The sequence below is a fragment of the Neophocaena asiaeorientalis genome, unplaced genomic scaffold (assembly GCF_003031525.2).
Source record: "Neophocaena asiaeorientalis asiaeorientalis breed wild unplaced genomic scaffold, Neophocaena_asiaeorientalis_V1.1 scaffold1, whole genome shotgun sequence".
NCBI classification, from domain to species: domain Eukaryota; kingdom Metazoa; phylum Chordata; class Mammalia; order Artiodactyla; family Phocoenidae; genus Neophocaena; species Neophocaena asiaeorientalis.
This window is the reverse complement of record NW_020171981.1, coordinates 5,653,924-5,679,527: the sequence shown is the minus strand read 5'-3', so window position 1 is coordinate 5,679,527 and position 25,604 is coordinate 5,653,924. Positions and strand designations below refer to the sequence as shown.

Below are 25,604 nucleotides of genomic sequence, written 5' to 3'. Positions count from 1 at the left end.
ATATGTTAGTCTGGTGTTATCACACTCAAATGTACACCCGCACAGCCCTGCACATTCACACGCACATTTTCTCTGTATGTGTTAGGACCCTTATTCTTTCTACCTTCTATAATAATTATGTGTGTAGGTTCCTGGGGTGGGGGTAGGGAAATAGGGTGTAGTGAAAAGAAACAGGATTTGGAATAAAAAATTTGGGTCTTCCCCTCAACCAGCTGTGTGACTAAGGTCATGTTTACTTCTCCCCGAGTTTCTTCCTTCATAAAAGAGAGATAACAAAAAAATGTGCTTCATAGTTTCTTCATGTATCAATACATTATCAGAATAAGACTGGTGTATATGTATAGCTGATTCACTTTGTTATAAAGCAGGAACTAACACACCATTGTAAATCAATTATACTCCAATAAAGATGTTAAAAAAAAAAAGGATGCTCAAGGGCTTTAGAGATTGCCAAGTGCTAATGTATTGTTACCCAATTGCTCTTGTCTATCTCCCAGAAGCCTAGAGCACAGTGCCTTGCTGGGGATGGGGAGGGGTGCACACGATGATTTGTTAAATGAGTAGGCCACGGCACTGACTTCTTTTGGTCTTCATAATTCCCCTCTGAGAGAAGTTTTAATATCCCCATTTCAAAGATAAGCAAACTGAAGCTTGGAGTGGGTAAAGTGCCTCATTCATTCATTCAACAGACCCCTGAATGAGCAACTACCCTGCATCAGATTCTGGGGATACAAAAACGAAATCTCTGCCATCACAACGTAGAATGGAGGAAAGAGACATAAAGGTAAGTATAACACAAGGTGGATTATAAGTGATAGCTAGTATTTATTGGGTACTTACTAAGTGCCAGACACTGCTGTAAGCTCTTCATGTGTTTTACTCCTTGCATCCTCCCCAAACTCTATCAGCCAGGTACCATTGTTATGCGTGTTTCTCCTGTATCCATAGATGAAGCATGGTGATTGCTTAAGGATTCATAAACCTCGGGGAAGTTTTCCTGAAGGACTAGTAATTAGCTAGGCAGAGAAGGTGAGTGGAGAAGGCAAGGCCATTTCAGGAGAGGGAAAGGTTTGGAGGCCACCTACTGGAAGCCTCCACAGCATCCCAGGCAGGGGCTGGTCAGGAGGCTGCAGGAGCACGCAGGGCTCAGTGTAGAAAAGAGAGTGGTCCATATCCTACAGGTAGTTATTTGAAGGGTTTTAAGCAGAGGAGAGACTTGGCTAGATTTTTAGAAAGATCATCTGGGCAGCTGGGTGGAGGTGGATGGAAGGGAGAGAGACTCAGAATAGTAATCCAAGCTCAAGCTGATGGTCGCCTGGACCAGGGCTTGGGGCAGTGAGGAGGAGATGAGAGAGAGAGGCAAAGTTTTCCGGATCATGATGGTTTGGGGATTGATAGAGGACAGAGAGCAATTTTGAAGGACACCCAGTTTCGGCTGCTAATCCAGGGAGGTGGGGGAGATCTGATGAGGTCAGTTTTGGATGGGGCCCAGGTCTTCTGGCCCCCAGTCTTTTCGCCTCCTGGCGCTGCCAGCGACGACTGCCCGCGGGCGTGCTCTCCCAGCACCAGGGAACACAGCTGCTCGGCTGGCGACTGAACTCGGAGCCGGAACCTCACGCTGCCGGCGGTGGCGGGCGACAGAGGGCGCTCCCGCACACGCTCAGGCCGCTCTGGCCCAGCCCGTCTCAGTGGCCACGGAAGGTGACGTGGACACGGAAGTGGTCGTCGTCGTGGCTGCACCGGTGGGAACGGGGCGCAGGGCTCAGAGGGCGGGCGGACGGGCGGCGGCGGTCTCGCACCTGTGGCGGCCGGGGACGCAGGCTTTGTAGGTTGGGTGCGAGTCTGCTGAGCCGACGAGCGGCTTCTCAGCCCTTCTCTTGCTCGTCGGAGCCGGGACTCGTTCAGCCGGCGTCACCATGACCAAGGCCGGTAGCAAGGGCGGGAACCTCCGCGACAAGCTGGACGGCCACGAGCTGGATCTGAGCCTCAGCGACCTGAATGAGGTCCCGGTCAAGGAGTTGGTCAGTACAGTCCCGCGAGGCCCAGGCGCCCACCCACGACTGGCGCTGGCCCCTGCGTTGGTCGCTTTCTTTCGCATGTCTCAGTCTCCATGGCTTAAAATGAGGTGGGGGGAGTGGGACTAACTCCCCGGGGGAGGCCGCGTCCGGCCCCAGTTTTCTTCCTGGGATGTACACGTGTCACTTTGGCACAGTTCCAGAAGATGGGAAGGAGCTGCTTGTCTGGCTATGGGCTTTTTACGGGTCAGGAGTGAATCCCCCCCGCCCCATTTCAGGGGCTTTCGCAGCGCTCAGCTCCTTTCCCGACCTAAAGTAGGAGCCCTCAGAGCGCGATTGCTGGATGTATTCGGAGAATGAATGAACAGATGAATGAATGACTTGGTGCAAGTAGGCCTCCGGTTAGGCCTGGGTGTGGCCCAGACCTGGCTTTTCTTGGAAGCCAGAAATCCCAGCTGGCTGCCCCAGCCCTGAGGCATGCTTCCTTGAAGAATGTGACATCTCACTGCTTGGTTGGCAAAGTCTCTTCCCAACTCTGAAACTGGTGGGAATCCGCACCATCGTGGCCCACCCCTCCACCCGCCTACTCCCGTACCCCCAACCGGGGAAACAAGCCTGAGGCCCCAGGAACGTTACAAGACTAGTTTGTTGCCAAAGTGGAGTTAGATGGTACATCCCTGCTTTGCCCACCTGGTTCCCCACCCGCATCCCCCACAGTAGCCTCCCTTTGGATGACCTGCACTTTCCTCACTGCCTTTAACAAATTATATTTGCGTTTGGCACTTGGCCCAGTCTTCCCTCTGCCTTGGCTGTGTAGTATGGAGGTTAGAATGGGAGTCCCAGTTCATATATCAGCTTCATTGCTTAATAGCTGAGTGCCCTTGGCAAGCTTAGTTCTCCTTTAAGCCTAGATTTCCTCATGTATAAAATGGTGATAATTATTCCCATCGCATAGGGTTGTTGGGAGAATTAAATAAGACTGTAATGTAAAATACTTGGCAGGTAGCAAATGTTGATGCATGTAACTATTACCACGGTGTGCTTCCCACTGTGATATCTCAAACTTCTTTAGGTGGTCAAACTTCATGCTTGGGACTTTGACATTTGGAAAGTCCACGTTGGCCCAGTGTCCTTAACTGCATATTTGCCTTCTTCCCCGCCCCATGTTTCAGCCTGGCCCTAGAACTGCTGTCCGAAACCTTTTACTCCAGGCCTCCGGTTGGTGCAGCATTGCCCCTGGGAGAACGGAAGGGTCAGTTTTGCTGAGCCTGTCCATCCCAAACCCCATGGGAAAACAGAGCTGGGTTGTGAGGGCCTTGATTTCACTCTGCATTCACTCATTCATTCAGGTACGAATCAGCCAACGGGTATATTGAGTGCCTGGAAGACCCTGCACTGGAGAATATGGAAATCACAGAGCTATATTAGACACAGTCCCTGCCCTGAAACCTAATAAGGAGCAGTGCTAGAGAGAATCTTAAAAGTGCTATGGAGAATTTCTGAGAATCTGGTCTTTTTTCCTTGGATGTTCCCCAGCCAAATCCCTACTGTGCATTCTTCTCTAGGTCGTGGGTGACTGGCTCATTTTTCCTTTCATGTCTCCAGGAACATTATACTTCAGTGCTATTTTTTGTTTTTAAAGGCCTTTTTTTTTTCCTTTGTTGAAAAAAAATTTTTTAACATCTTTATTGGAGTATAATTGCTTTACAATGGTGTTTTAGTTTCTGCTGTATAACAAAGTGAATCAGCTATACGTATACACATATCCCCAAATCTCCTCCCTCTTGCATCTCCCTGCCATCCTCCCTATCCCACCCCTCTAGGTGGTCACAAAGCACCGAGTTGATCTCCCTGTGCTATGCAGCTGCTTCCCACTAGCTATCTGTTTTACATTTGGTAGTGTATATATGTCCATGTTAAAGGCCTTTTCTAACCATGGGAACTTTCTGTGGAAAATGCTTCATTAGCAGATGTCACTGAATTGTTCCATGTGTTGATCTGACATTTTGTTCTCATTCCCTTTCCTAGGCTGCCCTCCCAAAGGCCACCATACTGGATCTGTCCTGCAATAAACTGACTGCTCTACCGGTAAGACTGGCAAGCAAGCATGATTTCTTCTAGAGCCCTGCTGCTTCTCCTTCCTGTCTGGGGGAGTTGTGTCATAAGGCATAATTTCAGGATAGGCCTGCAGGCAGGCTACCACTAAAAAGGCCTAAGCCCTTTTGCACACACGGCTCACGGCTCACCACCAGGAGCTATGCCTGCTATCTCCATTTTCATTCGAGCTGGAGCAGCTAGTAAAAGGTAGAGTCAGGGGCTTCCCTGGTGGCGCAGCGGTTGAGAGTCCACCTGCCAATGTAGGGGACTCGGGTTCGTGCCCCGGTCCGGGAAGATCCCACATGCCGCGGAGCGGCTGGGGCCCTGAGCCATGGCCGCTGAGCCTGCGCATCAGTCCGGAGCCTTCCGCAAAAAAAAAAAAAAAAAGGTAGAGTCAGGATTTGCGCATAGGCGCCTCTGACTCGGGGCCTCCTGGACTGTTACATCGCAGTGTGTGAGCCCGAGGCCAAGGTGTTCTCTCTTTGGGTCCTAGTCGGATTTCTGTGGCCTCACACACCTGGTGAAGCTGGACCTGAGTAAGAACAAACTGCGGCAGCTACCAGCAGACTTTGGCCGCCTGGTCAACCTCCAGCACCTGGACCTCCTCAACAACAGGCTGGTCACCCTGCCTGTCAGCTTTGCTCAGCTCAAGGTAACAATTCATGACGCAATGTTTCATGGCCAGGTGCAGCAGAGGCCTCCGGGACTGAGGGAGTGTGGCTGTGAGAGAGGCCGAGAGGAATACCACCTTGTTGTCACAGCCTCGGACGGCTTTCCCTGCGGCCGGAACAGAGAAGGGCTTTCTCTCTGCTCGTTTCGTTCCACTTTGAGGGGCTCTTTATGTGAACTCGGGCTTACCAGACTCTCTGCCCCATCTGTTTAGAGTCTGAAGTGGCTGGACCTGAAGGATAACCCCCTGGATCCTGTCCTGGCCAAGGTGGCAGGGGATTGCTTGGATGAGAAGCAGTGTAAGCAGTGTGCCAACAAGGTAAGCACGAGGCTCCCCAGCGGCTCCTTCATACGTTCCCCTGGGACTTGCCTCCGTCGCCTCCTGTTTTCCCCTCCCAGGGCACCCATGGCTGTGTCTTTTTTTTTTTTTTTAAAGAAGATGTTGGGGGCACGAGTTTATTAATTAATTTAGTTTTGCTGTGTTGGGTCTTCATTTCTGTGCGAGGGCTTTCTCTAGTTGTGGCAAGCGAGGGCCACTCTTCATCGCGATGCGCAGGCCTCTCACTATCGTGGCCTCTCTTGTTGCGGACCACAGGCTCCAGACGCGCAGGCTCAGTAGTTGTGGCTCACGGGCCTAGTTGCTCCGTGGCATGTGGGATCCTTCCAGACCACGGCTTGAACCCATGTCTCCTGCATTAGCAGGCAGATTCTCAACCACTGCGCCACCAGGGAAGCCCCAAATAGCTGTGTCTTTTAAAGCATGAAGGCCTCTGAAGATGTCTACTCTGAACCTGTCAGGCAAAGGCACCTTTGTTCCTCTCTTTCCAAGCAGTAGAATACTGTCTTCTGCTCTACTGCAGTACTTCTGTTCCTAGAAATCAGGACCCTGCATGATCCAGCACTGCACTGTTGACAGTTTATATGGAGCAAGAGGGTTAGGCACTGTAGCCTTTCTGAGTCACAGTTACTGAATTTTGATAATAAAGGTATTGTTAGTATTTGTAAGTTTATACCTGTAAACAGACACATCCTGGGCACATCTGGCATTCGACTTCAGTTGAGTCATCTGACAGGAGGAAGGAACTAACTGGCAGCCTGGAAGGCAAATATTGCCAATAACCTTGAAGGTGCTTTGCATTGTTTCTTAAGAACGGCACTGTGCGCATCTCTCAAAAACTCTAGCTACAGTCATTTTCTCCCTCCAGCTTTAGAACAGATTGCTGCTGCTTCTGCTGAGCGCCAGATGACTTACTTGGCTATGTTTAGGGGGCGTTGTGAACACAAAAGAGTTAACTTTAAATGCTAGATTAATGTAAGCGAAATGTGGGTATGATGGGTCTCTGTGAATCTCGGGAGTAATGGCCTTTCTTTTCTTATCACTAGCTCAGGGCTTCTTAGATAGTCTCATCATCTGTGTCACCCTTTGTTACAAGAAACCAAGCACAGCCTCAGTGCATCCAAGAAGCCAAGGCAACAGTTTGCCCTCAGCTGGGAACAGTACAAGTGATCTGTGAATCCTGTTCTAAAAACTTGGTGCTTTAAGAATGTTGTCTGTTCTGAAGACTAACAGTAGCTACCATTGACTGCTCTTCCTCTGTTGTGCCTGCTTTGCATGTTTCATCTCATAACCCTCATGAACCTGGGAAGTAGGTGTTACTTCTGTATCTCTGACCCGAGAAACCCTCAGTATGCAACACCTTTCATTTATCCATTTATTCATTCAACTAATACTATATTAAACCAAAGTTGCTGATATTCCAGTTTTTGACCTACAAAAATAACTTTTGTTGAGTGTAAAGATCTTTAGTATTCACAGGTATTTTCCAGACAAAGCTCCGGGGAGCACGGTGCGTTGGGGACGTGGTGAGAAGCCATGCTCCGGCACCGCTGCCCTCTCCTGCACACACCTTTAGGCACGTACAGGAGTGGCGTGGGCCAGTCAGAAGGAGGTCACTTGCCTCCAGGAGTTAGTTTAGGTCTCGTCAGTTCTGACCTTGTGGGTGCATAGTAACTAATCAGCTTGGCACATAGTGAAGCACCTTTTAAAAATAATTTGCTAGTTCAACAGTAATCATCAGGTGCTTACTACCTGCTGTGGACTGGGATAGGTAGACAAAAGCAACCCTCCAGAGGCTCTAGAAGAGCCTCTCCCATTTCGGACTGGGCTGTGTTGTCAGGTAACTAACTCCTGATGTATTGTAGCCAAGCTAAAAGGGGCGGCTCTTAAACGTCCAGGTTCTTTATTTAGCCAGTTTTTACCCCCTAAAGCCAACTGAATGGTTGGTGCTTATATAAAATTCAGAGTTCAGGGTGAGACAGGGACTTTGAACTTGGGCCCCCTCTCCACATCATGCTTGACCTTCCTCCAGATCCTGCAGCCCCTTGTTGAGCGGCCATTTTTTAGTAAGCTTGACTCCTCTGGAGAGGTGCCAGCTGGTGCAAGTCCTGGGTTACTCGGGACAGGGTTCCTTGTGGCTTTAAGCCAGGCTCTTGGAGGGAGTGGCTTTTGCAGACCTGCTCCTGTGTCCCTCTTATGATAGATGTGGGCATGTCTGAAGTTTCCATGAAGTGAAATAATTACATTTGAATACATGTCTGTCCTGCAGGTTGTCTAGTGCAGTAGCGAAACAGAAAATTAAGACAATTTGCTGTCTTCATTTAGAATACTTGAGCTTTTCTTCTCCAGTGTTCATTGAGCTCATAAAATGCCTTTCTCTTACAGCCCTCCTGCGTCTGTGCACTATGCGTAAGAGGGACAAGCTCTGGCCTAGGGACTCAGCAGACGCCCACTCTCAGCTGTGCTACTTCCTAGCCCTGTGACACCAGAGCCTGGGTGTTCTTCCTTATTTTTACAGTGGGCATCCGGTCAGTTGCTCATCACACCTGTATTGAGTGCTATAACTAGCTAAACGCTGTGCTCGCCTGCAGAGCTAAGGACAGTAGTCCCTAGCCCTTAGGGAGCTTACAGTCTAGGACTGAGATGGACAAGAAAACTCCCACGAGTGGGAGGAGGGAGCCTGAGGCAGCCAAAAGAGGTCAGGAAAGTGTCTTAGAGGAAGTGCTGTCCCTGTTTAACACAAAAGTTGCTGGGAGAATTACATGAAGCGATTGTGAATGGCAGGACTTTTTAGATCCCAGTTGGCATTGTGTTTCACAGACTTCTTTCCTGACCACTTTAGTGAACTGGGCTTATATGGCTCTTCTAGGTTAACTCCATTAGCTCTGCACAGCTTCCAGGGCCTCTGGAAAGAACAGTCTCTTTCTTGAGACTCTCCGCAGTGAAGACAACTGCGGGGAGCACTTCAGCACCCTCCTCTCCCTTTGCAGGTGTTACAGCACATGAAGGCTGTGCAGGTGGATCAGGAGCGAGAGAGGCAGCGGCGGCTGGAAATAGACCGAGGTAGGTGGCCACCCGCCTCATGCTTGAGGAGCTAGGATCCAGGATAGGAGCCGTGCAGAGCAGTGGGGAACAGCGTGGTGGTAGATGGCAGCATCTCTCCAGTCCTGGCTTCTCCACTGAGCCCCACAGTCATAGTCAACTGCTTATCTTTCTGTCTGCTTGGAGGGTTAATAAGTATCTCAAATTAAACATGCCTAACCAGATCCCCTTCAGCACCTTGTGGTGTCCCCCCATAATGGGAGATCACCATCCCTTTAGTTATTCAAGCCTGAAATTGGGAAGATGTCCGTGATTGCTTTCTTCTGTTACTCCCACGTCTAGTCTATCAGCAGTGGCAACTCCAGTGCCACCACCGCAGTCAAGCCTCCAGCCGGTGGACTGCCATAGTACCTCCTAGCACCATGTCCTGGCTCCACACTTGTGCCGTCTCCACACAGCAGCCAGGGAGATCTTTTCAAAACACAAATCACTTCTGCTGCTATTTGCTTAAAACCCTCTCACGGCTTCCAACTGAACTTAGAATGAAATTCAAACTCAGTAACATGGCCAACAAAGCCCGCCATGACCCAGGCCTGCTTGCTTCTCCGGCCTCGTTCCACACACCAGGGAGAGAGTGCAGTTACCGTCAGCCACACGATCCTCTGCTGTTGCTTGAACACACCAAGAACAGTCTCATCTTAAGGGCTTTGTTGGTTTCCTTTTCCCTCAGGTCTTTACGTGGCTGCCTACTGGCTGCCTGCTGGCTTCATGTGGTCCTCATCTGTTGCCCCAGGTTAACCGTAACCGTTTCAGAACCACTCAAACGAGAAGAGCCAACCCACCTGCCACTCTCTGTCACATCCTCAGTTATTTCCTTTATGGCACATATCACTGTCTTTTCCCCTATTTGTTCACTTGTTTATTGTTTGTCTCCTTCTGTAGAAAGCAGATGACTTAGGCAGTAGAGCTTGACTTTTCTTCACTGCTGTATCCGAGCACTTGGAACAAGGCCCGGCACACAGTAGGTGCTCTGTTGACGAGCCGGCTGACTTCTGAGCCCGCTTGCTGGAGGACTCCCGCGGTTAGAGGGACATGTGTAGTACTGGTTACAGGCGGCCCCTGAGATTGGAACCCCTGAGTTGTGACCATTCCTTGTACACGCATGGCCGCTGTGCTACCCATGTTTACTGTGACCACTGCTGCTTTCGCCTCTGGATGGCACATGTTCTCTTGAGGCTGGGCAGAGTGTGTTCTTGGCATTCTTGGTGCTCAGCTGGAACTTGGAGCTTGTTTGTATGTAGAAAAGCAGTGGAAAGCTACAGTGACAAGAATAGTACTATTCAGCTCCATGATAGTTCAAATAGGCTTTTGAGCCCTAAAAGGACATTCAACCACCATTTGTGGCATTCTGGCTTTGGAAAAATGTGCTTCAGTCTTCCAAATAATTTGGGAATGCATTTTTAGAAACCAGTAATTTGTAAGGTGGGTGCTGTATGTAAACATACTTGAGCTGTGGAATAAATCGGAATGTTACATAGACTCCTGAGTTGAAGTCTAGGGTACCCTCTGACAAACTAGTAGTCTTGTTTTTTCAGGAAAACATTTCCATCTTCTCTAACCTTGAACCTGAGCGCTCCCTTTTTCTTCCTGCCCTCCCCATGCCACATTCCTTTCCGAAGCTTGGGAAGATGGGACTCCCATAGAATCAACACCTCCCTTGTTTCCTCTCCTCATAGTTGAGTTGTGCAAGGCTGTCAGTGGCTGTGTCTTCTGAATTAGTACCTAATTCTAAAGGCACACCAGACTCATCACCCATGCCTTTCTTATGCCCCCCACCCTTGTTACATCACCCTAGTCTCTGCTGCTTGCGGCTAGGAGTCCCTGAGTAAGAATCCACCGAGCAAACCCTGAGAGCAGCTTAGTGTATTTTAGGGAGGGCTTACTTCCAGAGAGCAGAAAGACAGCTGCTGCTTTTTAACGTATCTTATGTGATCCACAGCATAAGGGAAGGGAGCCTGACTCCATAATCACTTGAGAAAGCACACTGGAGGTTTGTGGAAGAGAAGCCACTTTTGGGTATACTTTCTCATAGAGGCCGAGAAGAAGTGGGAGGCCAAGCAGCGAGCTAAGGAGGCTCAGGAGCGGGAACTGCGGAAGCGGGAGAAGGCGGAAGAGAAGGAGCGCCGGAGGAAGGAGTATGACGCCCTCAAAGCAGCCAAGCGGGAGCAGGAGAAGAAACCTAAGAAGGAAGCAAATCAGGCCCCGAGTAGGTTTTTCTCTCAGTTGCAGGGTTCCAGGAGGGGTGTGGTGGGGACATGGCTTAGGTTTCCAGGAATGGCTGAGTGAGTGAGTGAGCGAGCGAGCGAACAAGCTTGCAGACCTTGTCAGGTACAGCATACTCTAAGGCCTGGGAGTAACTCAGAGGGTCCACTTACGGGGAATGGGGACCCTCCTACTGCCCCGAGTGGTTTGTTTCCCCAGTGTCACATGCTTATGTGCAGGTATTTGGGTCAGATGGAGCTTAGAACGTTTCCAGAACAGGGAGTTGCATTTTTGTAAGGGTTAGATTCTAAAATCACCCAGAAAGGTGAAGATTGCATATGGTCACATTACTCTTAAAAGTCCCTGACGTCATCCAGGAAGTGGACTGAGCTTTTGAGTGTGTGGTACCGTCTCAGTGGTGCCAGCACTGCCTGTGATTTTCTTCCCCAGTTGGACCCGATCACTCTGTTTGGTGAACACCAGGGGAATCACTTGGCCTGCATTCGGGGAGCCATGTCGTATATAAAACACGTTAGTGTTTTGCCTGAATATGTCCCGTTGGATTTGTATAGCAATGTGACTCGATGTATAAGGGAGGACCGTATATCCCCTGGGCCAGAAGGGACACCTGAGGGAGAGGAACCTGAGCAGGGAAGCTCTGGGGAGGGAGGCCTGCAGGGCCTGTCCCTGCTTGCCCCCGCTGGCCTTGAGCAAGTCGCCCAACCTCACCACCTTTCTGTTGCCTTGTGTAAATGAGGATCGTACCTACTTACAGATTAGTGATAGGATTAAGTGAGAAAAACCTATGACAGGATCATGTAGTTCTTGGAATGTGGGTGTTCAGTCAGGTTTTTTAAAAATTTGCCTAAAAATCTCAAAACCATTTTTTTCTTCAATAATTATATTCACTGCAGACAATTTCTTTATATATATCGGAAAATGGCAATCACCTGTAATCCCCTGTTCCCAGCATTAATCACTGTTACCAATATGGTATACTTTCTTCCAGGCTTTCTTTTTATAATAAAACCATTAACAGTATTCATAAATTTTGAACCTGTTTCCCCAAATGGGCAGCACTCTACCCACGCCTGATGCCTCCTGAGGAGCCCCTCCCCTTGGTCCCAAGGGGCCCGGCTCATCAGCATGTTATGGAGAACTTGGGACCCTGGGGACTGTGTGCTAAGTGAAACGTCCAGAATGAGATCCGGTTTTGAATCTACTCCCTGAGATCCAAGGGAGAAAGCGTTCATGTTTCAGTCTCCGCATAGCAAAGTTTTCAAGAGCTCAGATGGTCTGGAAAACGTGTTCTCCTCAGGGCCGGGGGAGTTATCATCAGAGCAGAGGGGTGTGAGTGGACGCGCACGGAGACTAGCATCGACCGCGGGGTGTGCGTCCTTAAACTGACTGGACTTTTTGCCTACTGTGACTTTGTCCCTCCAGAGTCTAAGTCCGGCTCTCGGCCCCGGAAGCCACCACCCCGGAAACACACTCGCTCCTGGGCTGTGCTGAGGCTGCTGCTGCTGCTGCTGCTGCTGTGTGTGGCTGGCGGGCTGGTCGCCTGTCGGGTGACGGAGCTGCAGCAGCAGCCCCTCTGCACCAGCGTGAACACCATCTACGACAGCGCGCTCCGGGGCCTGCGCAGCCACGACATCCTCCGGTGGGTCCTGCAGACCGATTCTCAGCAGTGAGCTTGTCCTCCACACCTGCTGCCTCCCAGCCTTGGAGCTTGGATTCCTATGGAATTGGGTTCTGTTGGACACAACCTCTTTTTAGTGTCAGACCTACCTGCCATCATCACATGGCTGCCGTTTGGTACTTGAGACCTCCTCTTTGTAAGACTTCTTTGTTCCTTAGGCAGGGTTCCCTGGTGGAATAAGGAGAAATAGGAGGTGGGGCCAGTTACCTGCATGCTTAAAAGAATAGGCTTGGGGTGGGGAGAGGACAAAACATAGCCTTTTCTAGTTGTTATACAAAGCTGTATAAAGGCAAGACTCATTTCTACTAAAGGTCAGCTGTCACTACATTTATACTTTCGTGTGTCACAAACCCTTTCTTTCATTCCTCCCTGGGGAGCCAGGGCAGATCAGGAGGCAGTGTGTTATTGGGGACTAGGGGAACACCATACTCAGCAAATCTAGTCTAAATTGGGGGGGAGGGGCGTACCTATTTTTTAAGGACCTCAGACATTCAGATATTTTAACAGTCCTACAAAATCTCAGGCTGTGACAGGACTTCCAGACCATCCAGTCCAGTGTAACACTTGTAGACAGGGAAACTGAGGCCTTCCATGACTTGCCTATGGTCTCCTAGCTGGTTTGAGGCAGAACTGGATTCCCACCCTGGTATCCTTTCTTCCCATCATTTTGCCTCCTTGATAGTGTACTGAGAGAACAAAACTTACACCAGAATTGTCTCTTGGCTGGAGTATAGAATCTTTCACGGGAAACAGATTCATGACCCACAGATAGAAATCTCATAGCCATGAGGGTCTTGGGCAGCTCTTGTAGAGTCCTGTGGCACTTCATGTGGCTTCTGTAAAATGGGGATGGTCCAGGCTCCTTGCATCAATTTGAGAGCATTAATTCCGATTGCCAATAAACAAGAAGGTGGACCCTTGCAAAGCCACATTGTCTGTGACAGCTCTCTTACGTAATCGGTGTGATTAAATACCTCACAGGCAACCTGAAAACTAAAGCTTCATAAGGGACTGAGGTTTAGAATTGATTCTAGATATAACTACACAATGAAGGGAAATAAGTAGCATCATGGAGTTTAAAAGTGGTACACTAACGACTGCATGAATAAGGGCAGAACTGTCCATTCTCTTGTCTGCCAGACTCAGCATTTTCTTGCTCTTTGGCCTCCTTTGCCTCCTTTCACAACAGTTGGATGAAGGGATCAGAAATGGCCGTCACGGTGCTCATTCACAGAAGAACCCCCGATTCCCCAGGGAGAGCAAGAACCTGTCATGTCCAGAGACAGAGTGGGGTTCGTCTTTTCACTGACACTTGTGACCGTCCTGACAGTGGAAGAAAAGACTTGTTCTTTTCTCCCTCAGGGAGAGCTCTGCTGCGTAGGCCCACACCTTACTCAGAATCACTACACATTCCTTTAGTCTTCCTCCAAGCTCCAGAGCCATTGGTACAAATGCTTTATTGAAACTAAACACATAGTACATAAAGTGAGATTAAGAGAATACAGAAGTCAGCATAGTGACCAGACCTCCCCCCGTTCCTTGGCTGCTTGAGGCAGCTTCCGTGGACGGGAGGAAGGCGGGAGCACGTCCAGCCTTGTCAAGCAGCCCGCTGAGGGCAGTTCACTTGGGACCTCAAGATTTGACGCTGAGGTTCTTTTGGATTTTTACAGTTATTAAATACGTGTCTGAGTGGTCTGTCTTTGTTCCTTTGTATTTTGAGGGCTGGCTGGGGCAGGGGTCGGGGTGGTTTGTACGTGGCAGTTGACGTGCTGGGAGGGGAAGGCAAACGTGAGCATCTCAGCCTCTGCCCCAAGCTCACAGGTAGGGACACTATCGCAAACACCGACGCCCAGGAAAGCCTGTTGTGGGCAGGACCCAGGCTGTGCTGCAGGAGGTGCTTCTGATCCCTGCACTGTAGTCGTGCTCTGAGGTCGGGGGGCTGGGCTGGAAATCAGCTTTTCATCCCTGTCCCTGAGGGCTGGCATCAGTCTGCACTGTCTAGAGAGAGATCTGGCTGCAAAGCGGTCATCTGAAGGTAGATACGCCTGGAGAGCTCTGGTCCAAGACGGCGGGAGGTGGCTGTCACACCTTCCCCACGGCGCACCTGTATGTCTGCAAGCAGATTCTGGCGTTCTTGCTCAGAAGAACACCGCTTATAAGCCTGAAAGTAGTAAATGACCTGTTAATACCATACCACCCACGGTCATTCCTCATCTGTGAATAAGGGATGGGAAGCTTGGGTTGGGGGATGAGAACCATCCTCCCTCCCTGGTCAGTGTTGACTCTGATCTCAGACCCGCACTGTTGATTTACAGGGCATTCCTGGGCCCTCACCAGTGCTGTCCATGGAAACTGGGAGTCCACTAAGGCCACAGTGCACTGGGCAGTGACCCCTGGAACGGCATACCTGGATCAGGAGCTGTGGGGAGGGGTAGGCGTCCACAACGGCACTGGCCATTTCCAGGCTGACTCGGTTCAGCTGCTGAACCTGTCTCCTCCAGACCACTGCAAGCCCCCTGCCAGAGCGGTCCACCTTTGCCCCTCCAGCCCAGTCACTCTCCGGGCAGAAGGAGAAACCAGCTTGATCTCGGAGCTTCCTGCAAACAGCACAGTTGAGCTGCAAGTCGCGTGTTACTGTGCTACACCTGTCCCCTTAACTAGGAACGTAAAAACCCTCCACTGCCATGGGAAGAGGTGGGAATGATGTTCTACCTGGCCAATCTGAATGCTCACTCTGTCCCCTAGCAGTGCTGGTTGCCGATTCCCATAAAAATGACATCTATTCCTTTTCATCAAAAAAGAAGTTACCAGAAAAGTACGAGGCTCTTGCTTGCACTGAGATTGGGGTATCTTGATCGGGGAGGCAGTGTGCATGGGGGTTAGTGCACAGCACTGGGTATCAGGCAATTTGGAGTCTAGTTTTTTTTTTTTTTTTGGATTCTAGTTTTGGTTCTTCTGATTTGCTAGGGACTTTGACAAGTCGGTCTCTTTAGGCCTCAGTTCCCTCAGGTATAAAATGAGGGACTTGGATTGGATTGTCTCTGAGGAATCACTGATTTTAAATTCTGACTATGAACAGCCCTTGAGCTAAGTAGGCTAAACAATTGTTTTACAAGGGCTTGTTTCATTGTGACCTGACCTGCAATGAATTCTGGTAAGCTGGCCCACTGATAACCCAGTACCAACCTGCAGAACACAAACTTACACATAAGCTACAGGAGAACATTTTAAAGGGACTGAGCTTGGGGGCTCTTTCCAAGAATTCCCAGGGTTAGGTCAACTCCTTCTGCCTCAAACTTGAGTGACAACAGGCTAGCAGCAGAGTTTAGGGGAAAGGGACATCATCTTTGGGTACCAGAACTACTGTAAAAGACAAGGCCAAGCAACCGAGCCAGGACTTGACGGGGGCACTCACTTGAAGGGCGCCTCAGCCACAGCCTTTGTGAATGTGCAGGCCAAGTCGGCCAGCTCTTTCCAGCTCTGCACAATTCGAGCCTGGGCTTCTGTGTGTAGCTGCAGATCTACCAATGCCTAGAAACCCCAAAGCAGATGGGTATGCAGAGGTTAGTTTGAAACTGTTCTCTCACCGTTCACTGAAGCTGCACCCCAGCCCCTTGGCTCCCCGTTTGGCCCCTTCTCTCCTACTCAGTGCCGAGGTAGAAAGTAGTGTCCAGCAGGCATTTTACTCTTTATCATGGTGAATCGGGTTAGATGAGAGCGGGCAGCCACGACGACTCAGGCAACAGAAGTTCTTACCTCTTCCATGTCTACCCTGGTCACCAAAGCCGCTGTGTTGGCCTCCGGTTGTCTCTGCTTCTTCTCCTTGGCCTGTTCTCCATTTGCCACCCCCTGTTTCCTTCTCCTTGGAGGATTCGGAGCCCTGGAGCAGGGAAGGAAATCAAAGAGCGGCAGCTCCAGGCCGAGCTCGGGCAGAAGAGGTGTGAGAAGACCGGACCAGAGAGTCCCACAGGGCTAGGAGGGATGCTATTTTGCAGAGGGACCCAGATCTGGGATGAATAAATTCACCCCCGTTGGCCTAAGAGCTACCCCTTTTAATGCTAAGTCTCGAGGACAAATCCAAACCTGAAGCATTTCTCCGGATCCACAATCACCAGTGACAGAGCTTTCCCAGCTGTCCTTGCTGTGATGTCAGTTACAAAGCTCCGAAGCGTTTTCTTCCCTTCCTCGGTGCTGCCCAGACTCCCCTGCGTGAAGGGGCAGAAATGCAAGCACGCCTGCTCCCTGCGGTCAGCCCTCCGCCCCAGCCTCAGCGCCTACCCTCTGGCTGTGCCCACCTGCTTGAAGTTGTAGACCATGGACACAAACGCCTCTGCCTGGAGCAGCACCAGAACCATCGGCTCCTCCACCCAGTCCTCCTCTCCATCCTGTCAAAGGGCGTGGAACCCGGCAGAGGGAGGCAGGTCAGCAGGTGCTTAGCACCTGCGAGAGAGACCCAGGCCTTCTGGGTGAATGACTTCATCCCCACCTCCGGATGCGCAGGCTCAGCGGCCATGACTCACGGGCCCAGCCGCTCCGCGGCATGTGGGATCTTCCCGGACCGGGGCACGAACCCGTGTCCCCTGCATCGGCAGGCAGACTCAACCACTGTGCCACCAGGGAAGCCCAGCCTAGTCCACTTTGCATTATCATTTTTCTTCTGGAATGAAGTCACGGTGGCAAGAAATAGGAACCCATAATCCTGTCCTTCCCAGTCCTCAACTGTCCAGCCTCAGTGCACCGCACCGCTGAGGCAGTGAGTAAGGAGCATTAGTGAGTTGAAACGGACTGAGAAGTAACTGCCAATATTTCTATGCATTCTGAATAGGGGAATGGAGGGAAGGAAACTCTTCCGAAGGATTTGGAACAAATAAGTAACTTGGGCTTTGAGGGTAGATGCTAAGCTGAGTGGCCCTTCCACATAGGTTTTGTGTGACAAAGATAAGAATCACCAAGGAAACTTCAGTCTCTTCGTCGCCATACTAGGGCATAATCAAGCACAGCCAAGGCCGCGTCACGGTCCACAATCCTACAGCAGTACAGTATTACAGAGCAGCCGTGAGCAGGGCTCGTGTGGAGTTTTCTGATTAGGTCCCTATAAGCAAAAGCCAAGACCCATAATATTGCAAAGCACAGGTGGGAGGAGCTCTGGGTTCTACTCCCTCCCACCCCCCCCAGCCACTACTCAGCTGTGATCCTTAACAAGGCTTTCAACTTCTCAGGGCCTCAGTTTCCCCACCTGTGATGTGGGGGATAAGCATTTCTTCCTTATAGGATGACTGCGACAGAAACGGGCGATTCCCCCCCACCCCCCAAGGGGCGTTTGGCAGTATCTGGAGACATTTTCAATTGTCACAACCGGGACAGGTACTGTTGGCAGCTACCAGGTAGATGCTAAACGTCCTACGAGGCACAGGACAGCCCAGCACGACAGGGAATTAACCAATCCAAAATGGCAGCCGTACCCGAGGTGGAGAAACCAAGTTAAAGCCGTTATCGTCCTGAGGTACGGCGCTGTCCCTTGTAGTTTCCTTGCACCCTGCCCACACCTTGGGAAACAGCCCCTTTACGAAATCCTCCTCAAATTATACTCAGCTGAGTGTGCTATCTGCCTTCCTGCTGGAGCCCTCACTGATAATATATCCTTTAGAGTAAAAGCGTATTTATCCCGTAACTCTACGGAGGAGAGGCAGCAGCCAGAAAACCCTTACCTCGGTGGACCCAGCCCTTCTCCACGTGATGCTGCAAGGCACGGCCGGTGCCTCAATCACACAGCAGCACTCCATGGACTGCAGGGCTCCGAGGAGCTGGCCCCCACCTTCCATCTGCAAGAGCACTGCAACAGACGGGAAAGGGGCTGTCAGTGGGGCCCAGAAAGCAGTTCCCCCGGCATGAGGTAAAGAAAGATGCCTGCAGGACCTGGATCCAGCAGCACAACGGTGTGCTTCAAGCATTCCTCTGGCCTCTGAGCTTTCAGCCTGTCAGCCAGGGCTGCCTTCTTCTTCCTTTCCTGTTGCCTCTGGGTGCTTTCCTTTTGGCCTGCTTGTCCCCGCTGCTGGCATCCCTGTGAGCCTCTCCTCTGGACCTTCTGATTAGGCTTGGTTCTCTTCTGAGGTGGGGGTACCTCAGCATTTGTTTTAGTTACTGTCACGCTGTTGCTCTGGACAGAGCAGGTAGTTTGGCAGGCTGGCAGCTGATGGCATGGACTGTCTACCACAGGGTCCTTGTTACTCGACGCACACCTCTCTGAGGTGTCACAGAGAGGAATATCACGGATCTTCGTGAAGGGCTGGTTTTGCCAGTCACGCGATGCTCCTTCATTATTTTGATGATCTAAAACCCTTTTAACTGGGGAGCTGGAGCCCTCAGGGCTCAGCTGCTTGTGGGTCAAAAACTTACAAGTAAGTCTCTCAGCCAGGGGAGCAAATTCTTCCTCATCCTCACTTCCACTGCTTAGCACCCTGACTGGCTCTGTTTGTGTGACAGTTTCAGCTGTCTCTGGAACAGGTGGTGGATCTCTCAATTTTGGTGATGGAGGACAGGAGGCCTCAGAATCTGAGGTGTCAACCACTACAATCTTCTCCTCCTTCTGAGGCTGCCTCCTCTTGGTTGAAGACGGTTGCTTCTTCAGAAAGGCAAATGTTGGCAGCTCCTCAGACTCACTCTCGCTGGAATCCAGCGCGAGTGATGACTTCTCTACAGCCATCGATATGTGCTATCAGATTAATTCCCTGAAAAGAAAAGAGAGATGAGACACAGACTGTAGCACTGAATTCAGTCCACTTGATGTGTTCTATGGCCAAGCTTTAAGGAAATAAATGATACACAGAGAAAGAGGATATGGTCCCAACACGGTCAATCTGGAACTCAGAACAGCTATGTCTGTAGTCTAACAGGAAACCTTCTCAAATCCTTTCTAGGTCAAGGTGAGGTGTAAACAAAGTGGAGGTTACTATTAAAAAATGTTAATGAGGTACGAACAAGACTCACTGGACACAACCTCTTTGCTGATCTCTGCATGTAAAATGGAGATACCAAGAGTCACTCTTTTTTAGCTGAGTATATGAACTTTTGTGACTGGCTTCTTAAGCATGATATTTTCAAGGTCCATTTATGTTGTAGCATGTGTCAGTACTTCATTGCTTTTTACGATTGAATAACACCTCACCGTATAGATATGCCACATTTTGTTTGTCCATTCATCATCTGGCGGACATTCTGTTTGACTCCATTTTGGGCCATTTTGAATGAATAATGCTGCCATGAACATTCATGTCCTAGTTTTTGTGGGGATGTTTTCAATTCTCTTGCAGACAGACCTAGGATTGCCAGTTGCTGGGTCGTGCACAAGAGTCGTTCTTTGAACAAATATTCACTAACATTGTAGGTGTGACCCGAGATGAGCCAGGTAACCTCTCTGGGCCTCGCTTTCTTTTTTAGTAAAATAGGAATAATAACATTACCTACTTTACAAGATTGTAAGAAGTTTAAAAAAAAAATTAAAAGCATGCATCTACAGAGCTTAGCACAGTATCTGGCACGCAGGAAGCGCTCAGTAAAGTAAGCTGAATGACTAGGGAGAGACCCGCAAGGGCCTTGGTAGATTCTGGCAAAATGCGGGGGTCGGACAAGCGGGCCCCTGCTGAGCGGGCTCCAAGCCTCTCCCGCTGACACCAGGGCGGGCGGCTCGCCCACGCACCGCGGCAGAAGCGCCGGACGCCCCGGCCACCGAGCCTCTGCAGAGATGAGCTCAGGAAGTAAGCCCTACCCGGTCCGCCCGCCCGGCAGCGCTCACCAGCAACTTCTCGCGTCACTCTTTCATCCGCTACGCAGGACCCGGAAATAGATCTCCGGTAGCGGAAGCAGATCTCTCAGACCGGAAGCGAGTGCAAGGCCAACATGGCGTTAGCTGTGCTGTCGCAGAGGACGCGGACAGCTGGTAAACGGCCGCCGTGGCGGTCGCGGGGCGAGGGGTGGAGGCGGAGTGGAGACGTTGCAGGGATCTGGGGGCTTGGAGGTCGTTCCCCACGGAAGACCCTGGGGGCGGGAGGGGACTGGGGGGAGTGTGCGGGGCCCACGAGGTTTGAGGGGCGGTAGTCACTGGTCGTGTGACAGCTAGGGCGCGGAGCACGTGACCTTTCCCTGCCAGGCGTGCAAATACAGCTTCCCTAGGGGTGGGTGACGGTTCTCCGCTTCCCCTGTCTCGGTTTGTTTGAGTCCCATTATCTACAAAAATGGGTTACTGCTTTTGGCACATAGGCGCGCGAAAAGTTAATCTGTTCATTCAACAGATTGAGGTCTTTGTGCCAGACACTGTGGTAGGTGTTGAGGATCTCAGCAGAGAAGATGAAGACATAGTCTCTACCCGCAGGACGGTTACTTCTAATAGATAAGCACGTAAATGAAATAGTTGTGAATTGTTGCAACTACTGTGACAGAAAGGGAAAAATGTGTCTGTGTCTTTTTTTTAGGTTGGGTGGTCAGGGAAGCCCTCTGAGGAGGTAACATGTAAGTTAAGACCTAAAGGATGACCGGAGGCCTGGCTCTGTAAGAGAGTGAGGGGCAAGAGAATGACTCGACCCAATTTTCCATTTTGAGAAGCAAACTATTGCTCTTATGTGAATTTAAAGGGAGTAGGAGTGGAAATGAGGAAACCAGACGGGAAGCAGTAACAGTAGCCCTGAGGAGAGATGATTTAGTCAGGGTGTTAGTGTCAGTGAACTTGGAGGGAAATGGGTGGATTTGAAATCCGTTTTGGAAATAGGATCCACAGAGCTTGCTGGTGAACTGGATATGTGAGATCAGCAAAGGGAAGGAATCTGCAGTGACTCTTTGATTTCTGCCCGAGCAGCTGTGTAAGTGGTAGCATCATTTACTTTGAGGAGGATGGGGAATAGGGTGAAGGGCAAAGATTCGTGAGTGAGCTAAGTTAGGTAAAGCAAAGTCCAGTTCCTGAAATTGAGTGAATAAATGAATAGGTGTTTAAAGGTAGGTAGATCCTGGTGCTGGTCATTTCACATGTTGTCTCTGTAAGTCCTCTTCTCTGGTCCTTTGCCGCAGGTAGTCTCTGTTCTCATTAAAACTTCAGAAACCTAGGTTTTAGGAACCCTGAACTTGTAGATTGCAGGACCCACAAGCCTTCTGTAAAGACTCTGGCATGACCCTGATTAACCATAGCTGTATCTGGAGACCTGAATGCTGGGAATGCCATTCCTGGGCTTGTCATATAGCACAGGGCTTCCATCCTGGTCATTATGAATTTTAGTTCACTTTCCCTTTTAAAATAAATACCGTTGAGCACTTTGGAATGAGTATGGAGAGGTCAGATTAACAAGGGCAGGGTGTCAGTCTTCTTGGTTGGACCTGTGCTTGATGGACTTGCCGAACAGAGAAAGGGTCCAGCCTTCTGAAATGGACAGGAGCCTGCGGGAGTCACCCTCACAGAGGCTGCCCTTTTTGTTTACAAGTATCTGATATGCAGTGGATGGGTGATGGCTAAGAAAGTGGTGGGTGAGGTCAAAGCAGGAGCCTCTCTCTGGGTGTCCTGTTGCTGGGCTCTGTGGTCTGGCCCCTCCACAGTGCATTGAGCCTTGAGGGCATAATGGTGAGTGAGACTGAAACAGGCAGCTCTGTGGTGTCCTCTTGCTGGCTTCTGTTTCTGTGGTTTTGTTTCTCTTTAATAGGACTGGATGTGTAAGGACCAAGGGCACATGGTGTTTATTTTTTTTCCAATAATATTTTACTCCCTCCCCTCAACCCTAGGCCACACACAGACAGCTCATGTAGTGCTTGCTTACACCATGGACAATACAAGAATGACTTATCCCCTGTCGTGGGGGAAGGCCAAGGACCTCAGACACTCCCCGAAAACCCATAAAGTCAAGTTCTGCTCACCCATCTTCCTCACCCCCGCCCCCGACACTGCCCCCTGCCACCTCTCAGCTTAGCAAATGACCCATTGAGGCAGAGAAAGAGTCTGATGGGGAGCCGCTCTGTTTGAACAACATTTCTGTTCTCTCTGCAGTTACCGCCCTGCTGAGCCCCCCTCAGGCTACAGCTCTTGCCGTCAGATATGCATCCAAAAAGACAGGCGGCAGCTCTAAGAACCTCGGTGGAAAGTCACCAGGCAAACGCTTTGGCATCAAGAAAATGGAGGGTAAGGGTCTGACCTGGCTTCCACTTTCCACTTAGCACCCTACCCTGCTGTCCTGGCGTTCCTTTGAAGAGCGGGCAAACCACACAAGTGCCCTGTCCTGTACTCTCCATTTTGCTCACCAGAACATTTAGTTCCAAATGGAAGAAACAGATACGACCTGAGGCGGGGTGGAGGGGCTGAGGAAGAGCAGATAGGTGGGAACTTTGGCCATGCGACTGGAGAGGAGGCTGCCAGGTGGGAGACAGGGGCTCCTTGTGTCAGACTGGGAGTTGGTCTTATCCAGGGGCAGGCGTAGAAGTTAGTATGTAGCATTTGGGCCAGGAAGGCGAGGGCTGCCCTGGTTTCTTAGCAGTTCGCTGTGTTGCCTCATCATGGGGGCCCAAAGGTAGCACACATGTGGACTTCTCTTCTAGGTCACTATGTTCATGCCGGCAACATCCTCGCGACTCAGCACCACTTCCGCTGGCACCCAGGTGCCCATGTGAGTTGCTCTGTCCCCTCCTCCCGTGTTTTCTTCACCTCTCCGTGCTCCTGAGCACAGTAATTGTAACCGTTGCAATTATTGGGTGCTTGCCAGATGCCAGTGTCATGCTGATTCCTGGGCCTGCATCATCTCATTTCCTCCTTACCCCATCGCTAGGGTAGGTAGGTGTCATCTGTGTTTTACAGGTAGGATGCCAGAAACTTAGAAGGGGGGGTGGGTAGTGACAGAGCTAGGATTTGAACCAGGTCTGCTTGACTCCCAAATCACTTTTTTGCTTTGGTAATAGCATCAGCTTGGTTCTCTGGGGTCCCCTTTCTAACCCCCAGTTCTTGGAAGAGGATATTTCTCGTGATTTAAGAGATTTTTTTAATCTTGGGAAACTAATTTCAATTTATTCATTTTTTATTTTTAAGAATTCCTCCTTTGATTAAAGGTATTATTAGATGGCTGAAAGATAACTTGAATTTAATAAAATAGAATTCAGTTTGTGGGCCAGAAATTAGGTCCATACCAGGCAGGGATTTCAGTTTCAGCAAGTTGGTATTACTTGCTGAGGTAGGAAAGTTCTTTAACACAGATCTGTACTATATTCTTTACATTATTTAAAATATTAGTTTCCTCTGTAATCAATTTCCTCCTGCCTTCTTACCTCTTTTTTGGCAATTTTAGTAGGCACAGAAAGACTGATAGTAACCTATAATTATTTCAGAAATGCTAATTTGTATGTGAATTGATTGTATGTGTAGTAGCTTTATTTTTTTAGAACTCGAGACATGCAGTATGTGGCTGTGTTAACTCTTCAGACTTAATAAAATAATGGCAACAATAATAAAGACTAATACGTTGTGACCTGGGCAGTATTCTAAGCTCTTTCTGATGATTAACTCATTTAATCCTCAAGATGACCCTATGAAATAGTTAATATTTATCTCCATTTTGCAGATGAAAAAAGTGAGATACAGTGAAGTAAATTAACTTGCCCAGATCACACAGTAGTAAGTAGTAGTGCTGGGATTTGAACCAGTCTGTTCGTTTAATCAGAGAGATATCGAATAATACTGGGTAAAAATTGCCACACATGCAATCTCAAGTTCTAAAAGAAAAAAGCTATGACATGTATAGTTAAAAAATAAAGAAAACGAATATGTAATACACAGTTTATTTAATCTCTTTGCTCATATTTCTCACCTGAACATCAGGGTTAGCGATAGTACCTACTTCACAAGGTGAGAATCGAGTGAGTTAATGTATATAATAGGGCTTGGAACAGTGCTTACACACAGTAAGCGTGACCTAAGTATTAGCTGATATCATCTTGTTTAATTAGTGTATGCCTTATCCATATAGCGTTGAGCCTAAACTTTACAGATCACCGTATAGACGAAAATGTGTATCAGACTAGTGTTGTGTTAAGCCTCAGTGAAGCAGACTCCCAGGAGCAGTGGTTAGAGACATTTTCCCAGGCCTGGTTTGGGCATCTGTCCAGCGTGGCTTCTGGCCAGCTGCACAGATATGGGTCCAGGTATCAGCCCTGAGTAACCACCAGGATTGGCTGTTGGAGTTTTCTTTTCCCGCCTTTGTGATGGAGTAATTACCAAGCAGTGGGAAAGGGAACCTGAGATGGAGCTTTCTGAATCCTCCCCTCTGGCCCCAGGGCCTGAATCTTTGTGAAAAGTCTATCCTAGAACTCTGGGATGGACCCCCTGACTGTCCAGCTGACCAGGTCTGTGTGTTGCAGGTGGGGCTGGGGAAGAAGAAGTACCTGTATGCTCTGGAGGAGGGGATAGTCCGCTACACTAAGGAGGTCTACGTGCCCAGTCCCAGCAACTCGGAGGCTGTGGATCTGGTCACCAGGCTGCCCGAGGGGGCTGTGCTCTACAAGACTTTTGTCCACGTGGTTCCTGCCAAGCCTGAGGGCACCTTCAAACTGGTAGCTATGCTTTGACCTCCTGGTTGAGGCCTTTGGACAGAGACTGGAGCCCAGGTGACAGGAGAGGGTGGTACCAGACGTCATCAAGGGTTGGAGTGACGACAGGTCTCTCAAGGAAGAAGTCTGCTTGGTGGTGACTGCAGGAGACTGTGAAGTGACTGGCTGGGAAGCCCTTTGGGAGACCTGACCTGGGGCCAAAAATAAAGTTTAGCCGGAGTCGTGAGTCTCTGCTCTTTGGGGACAAACCTGGATGGAGTGGCTTACTGATCTGTTATCCATGTTCTCAAGTGCACACAAGGGGGAGCCTCAAAGCAGGAAAGAGGCCTGTCAGTGAGGAAATGAGAAGAGGGGACTTCATTTCGAGGAGGGGATCCCTTTAGCACCATCCCCCAAAGGGTAAGGAAGAGGAGTGCTTGTGCTTGAGGGTGTTCCTGCGCCTTCCCCTCCTGGATCCCACAGAAGTCACTGGGGAAGAGTGGGCGGGGGGCGACCAAGGGGCCAACAGAGGAAGCCAGTGTGGTCATGTTCCTCTCCTGGAGCCACATTCAGAGGGAGCTGGGGCGGCAGCCCCAGAAATGGCCACATGGCAGACCCCTTCCTGCCTCTGTGGGTCCAGAGCGGAGAGGCCCCATCTGGCCTGGAATACCAGGGTCCTTCCAGTGATGAGGCAGGATGGGTGACAGATGGGCTTCTTCCTGTTACCCAGAGAGACACCGAGCTCTCATTCTTTCCTGATTCTTAGTTTATCTCAAACTGTAAACTGCAGCAAGGAATCTGGCTTTAGGAGTACTCAGTCTGGGCCCTGAGTGGGCTGGGGGCAGGCCTTCATTGTCAAGCCAAGACCTTTAGAAGCTTGGCTTCGAGTGCAAGGGTGAGGAAGGAAGTCTCAGCAGGGGTGGACAGACGTCCTGGCTGT

At 50.0% G+C, this 25,604-nt stretch overlaps 3 protein-coding genes across 7 annotated transcripts; 2 read left to right on the top strand and 1 right to left on the bottom strand.

Annotated features, from left to right (window-relative positions):
• Nucleotides 1-1,710: 1,710 nt before the first annotated feature.
• LRRC59 (leucine rich repeat containing 59) lies at nucleotides 1,711-13,815 on the top strand. Its single transcript, XM_024743411.1, has 7 exons — nucleotides 1,711-2,021; nucleotides 4,044-4,103; nucleotides 4,606-4,764; nucleotides 4,996-5,100; nucleotides 8,109-8,181; nucleotides 10,253-10,426; nucleotides 11,866-13,815. Exons 1-7 carry the CDS (start codon nucleotides 1,917-1,919, stop codon nucleotides 12,111-12,113), a joined length of 924 nt encoding a protein of 307 aa, XP_024599179.1. The 5' UTR covers nucleotides 1,711-1,916; the 3' UTR covers nucleotides 12,114-13,815.
• On the bottom strand, nucleotides 13,560-19,944 carry EME1 (essential meiotic structure-specific endonuclease 1). Of its 5 annotated transcripts, none has more exons than XM_024743377.1 (9): nucleotides 19,914-19,944; nucleotides 18,038-18,849; nucleotides 17,830-17,954; nucleotides 16,417-16,506; nucleotides 16,205-16,326; nucleotides 15,878-16,001; nucleotides 15,537-15,652; nucleotides 14,529-14,718; nucleotides 13,560-14,282 (listed from the first exon to the last, which is right to left on the bottom strand). In XM_024743377.1, exons 2-9 carry the CDS (start codon nucleotides 18,822-18,824, stop codon nucleotides 14,106-14,108), a joined length of 1,731 nt encoding a protein of 576 aa, XP_024599145.1. In that variant the 5' UTR covers nucleotides 18,825-18,849; nucleotides 19,914-19,944; the 3' UTR covers nucleotides 13,560-14,105. The 5 variants fall into 5 exon arrangements, with proteins under 5 accessions (XP_024599145.1, XP_024599174.1, XP_024599152.1 ...); XM_024743406.1 differs by having other exon boundaries at nucleotides 13,560-14,233; XM_024743384.1 differs by having other exon boundaries at nucleotides 19,887-19,938.
• A 45-nt stretch (nucleotides 19,945-19,989) lies between these two features.
• Nucleotides 19,990-24,937, top strand: MRPL27 (mitochondrial ribosomal protein L27). Its single transcript, XM_024746200.1, has 4 exons — nucleotides 19,990-20,057; nucleotides 22,143-22,274; nucleotides 22,688-22,755; nucleotides 24,497-24,937. The coding sequence occupies exons 1-4, from the start codon at nucleotides 20,018-20,020 to the stop codon at nucleotides 24,701-24,703; spliced, it is 447 nt and encodes a 148-aa protein (XP_024601968.1). The 5' UTR covers nucleotides 19,990-20,017; the 3' UTR covers nucleotides 24,704-24,937.
• Nucleotides 24,938-25,604: the final 667 nt, after the last annotated feature.

What these genes read in the sequence shown, in the direction of transcription:
- LRRC59 (XM_024743411.1), top strand. Translation starts at nt 1,917, where the DNA reads ATGACCAAGGCCGGTAGCAAGGGCGGGAACCTCCGCGACAAGCTGGAC. An exon ending in AGGTCCCGGTCAAGGAGTTG is followed by an intron (nt 2,022 to 4,043) that starts GTCAGTACAGTC and finishes TCCCTTTCCTAG; the next exon opens with GCTGCCCTCCCAAAGGCCAC. An exon ending in ATAAACTGACTGCTCTACCG is followed by an intron (nt 4,104 to 4,605) that starts GTAAGACTGGCA and finishes TTTGGGTCCTAG; the next exon opens with TCGGATTTCTGTGGCCTCAC.
- EME1 (XM_024743377.1), bottom strand. Translation starts at nt 18,824, where the DNA reads ATGGCTGTAGAGAAGTCATCACTCGCGCTGGATTCCAGCGAGAGTGAG. An exon ending in GAAGGGCTGGGTCCACCGAG is followed by an intron (nt 16,507 to 17,829) that starts GTAAGGGTTTTC and finishes GCCCTTTGACAG; the next exon opens with GATGGAGAGGAGGACTGGGT. An exon ending in TGGTCTACAACTTCAAGCAG is followed by an intron (nt 16,327 to 16,416) that starts GTGGGCACAGCC and finishes CCCTTCACGCAG; the next exon opens with GGGAGTCTGGGCAGCACCGA.
- MRPL27 (XM_024746200.1), top strand. Translation starts at nt 20,018, where the DNA reads ATGGCGTTAGCTGTGCTGTCGCAGAGGACGCGGACAGCTG. An exon ending in GCAGAGGACGCGGACAGCTG is followed by an intron (nt 20,058 to 22,142) that starts GTAAACGGCCGC and finishes TTCTCTCTGCAG; the next exon opens with TTACCGCCCTGCTGAGCCCC. An exon ending in GCTGGCACCCAGGTGCCCAT is followed by an intron (nt 22,756 to 24,496) that starts GTGAGTTGCTCT and finishes TGTGTGTTGCAG; the next exon opens with GTGGGGCTGGGGAAGAAGAA.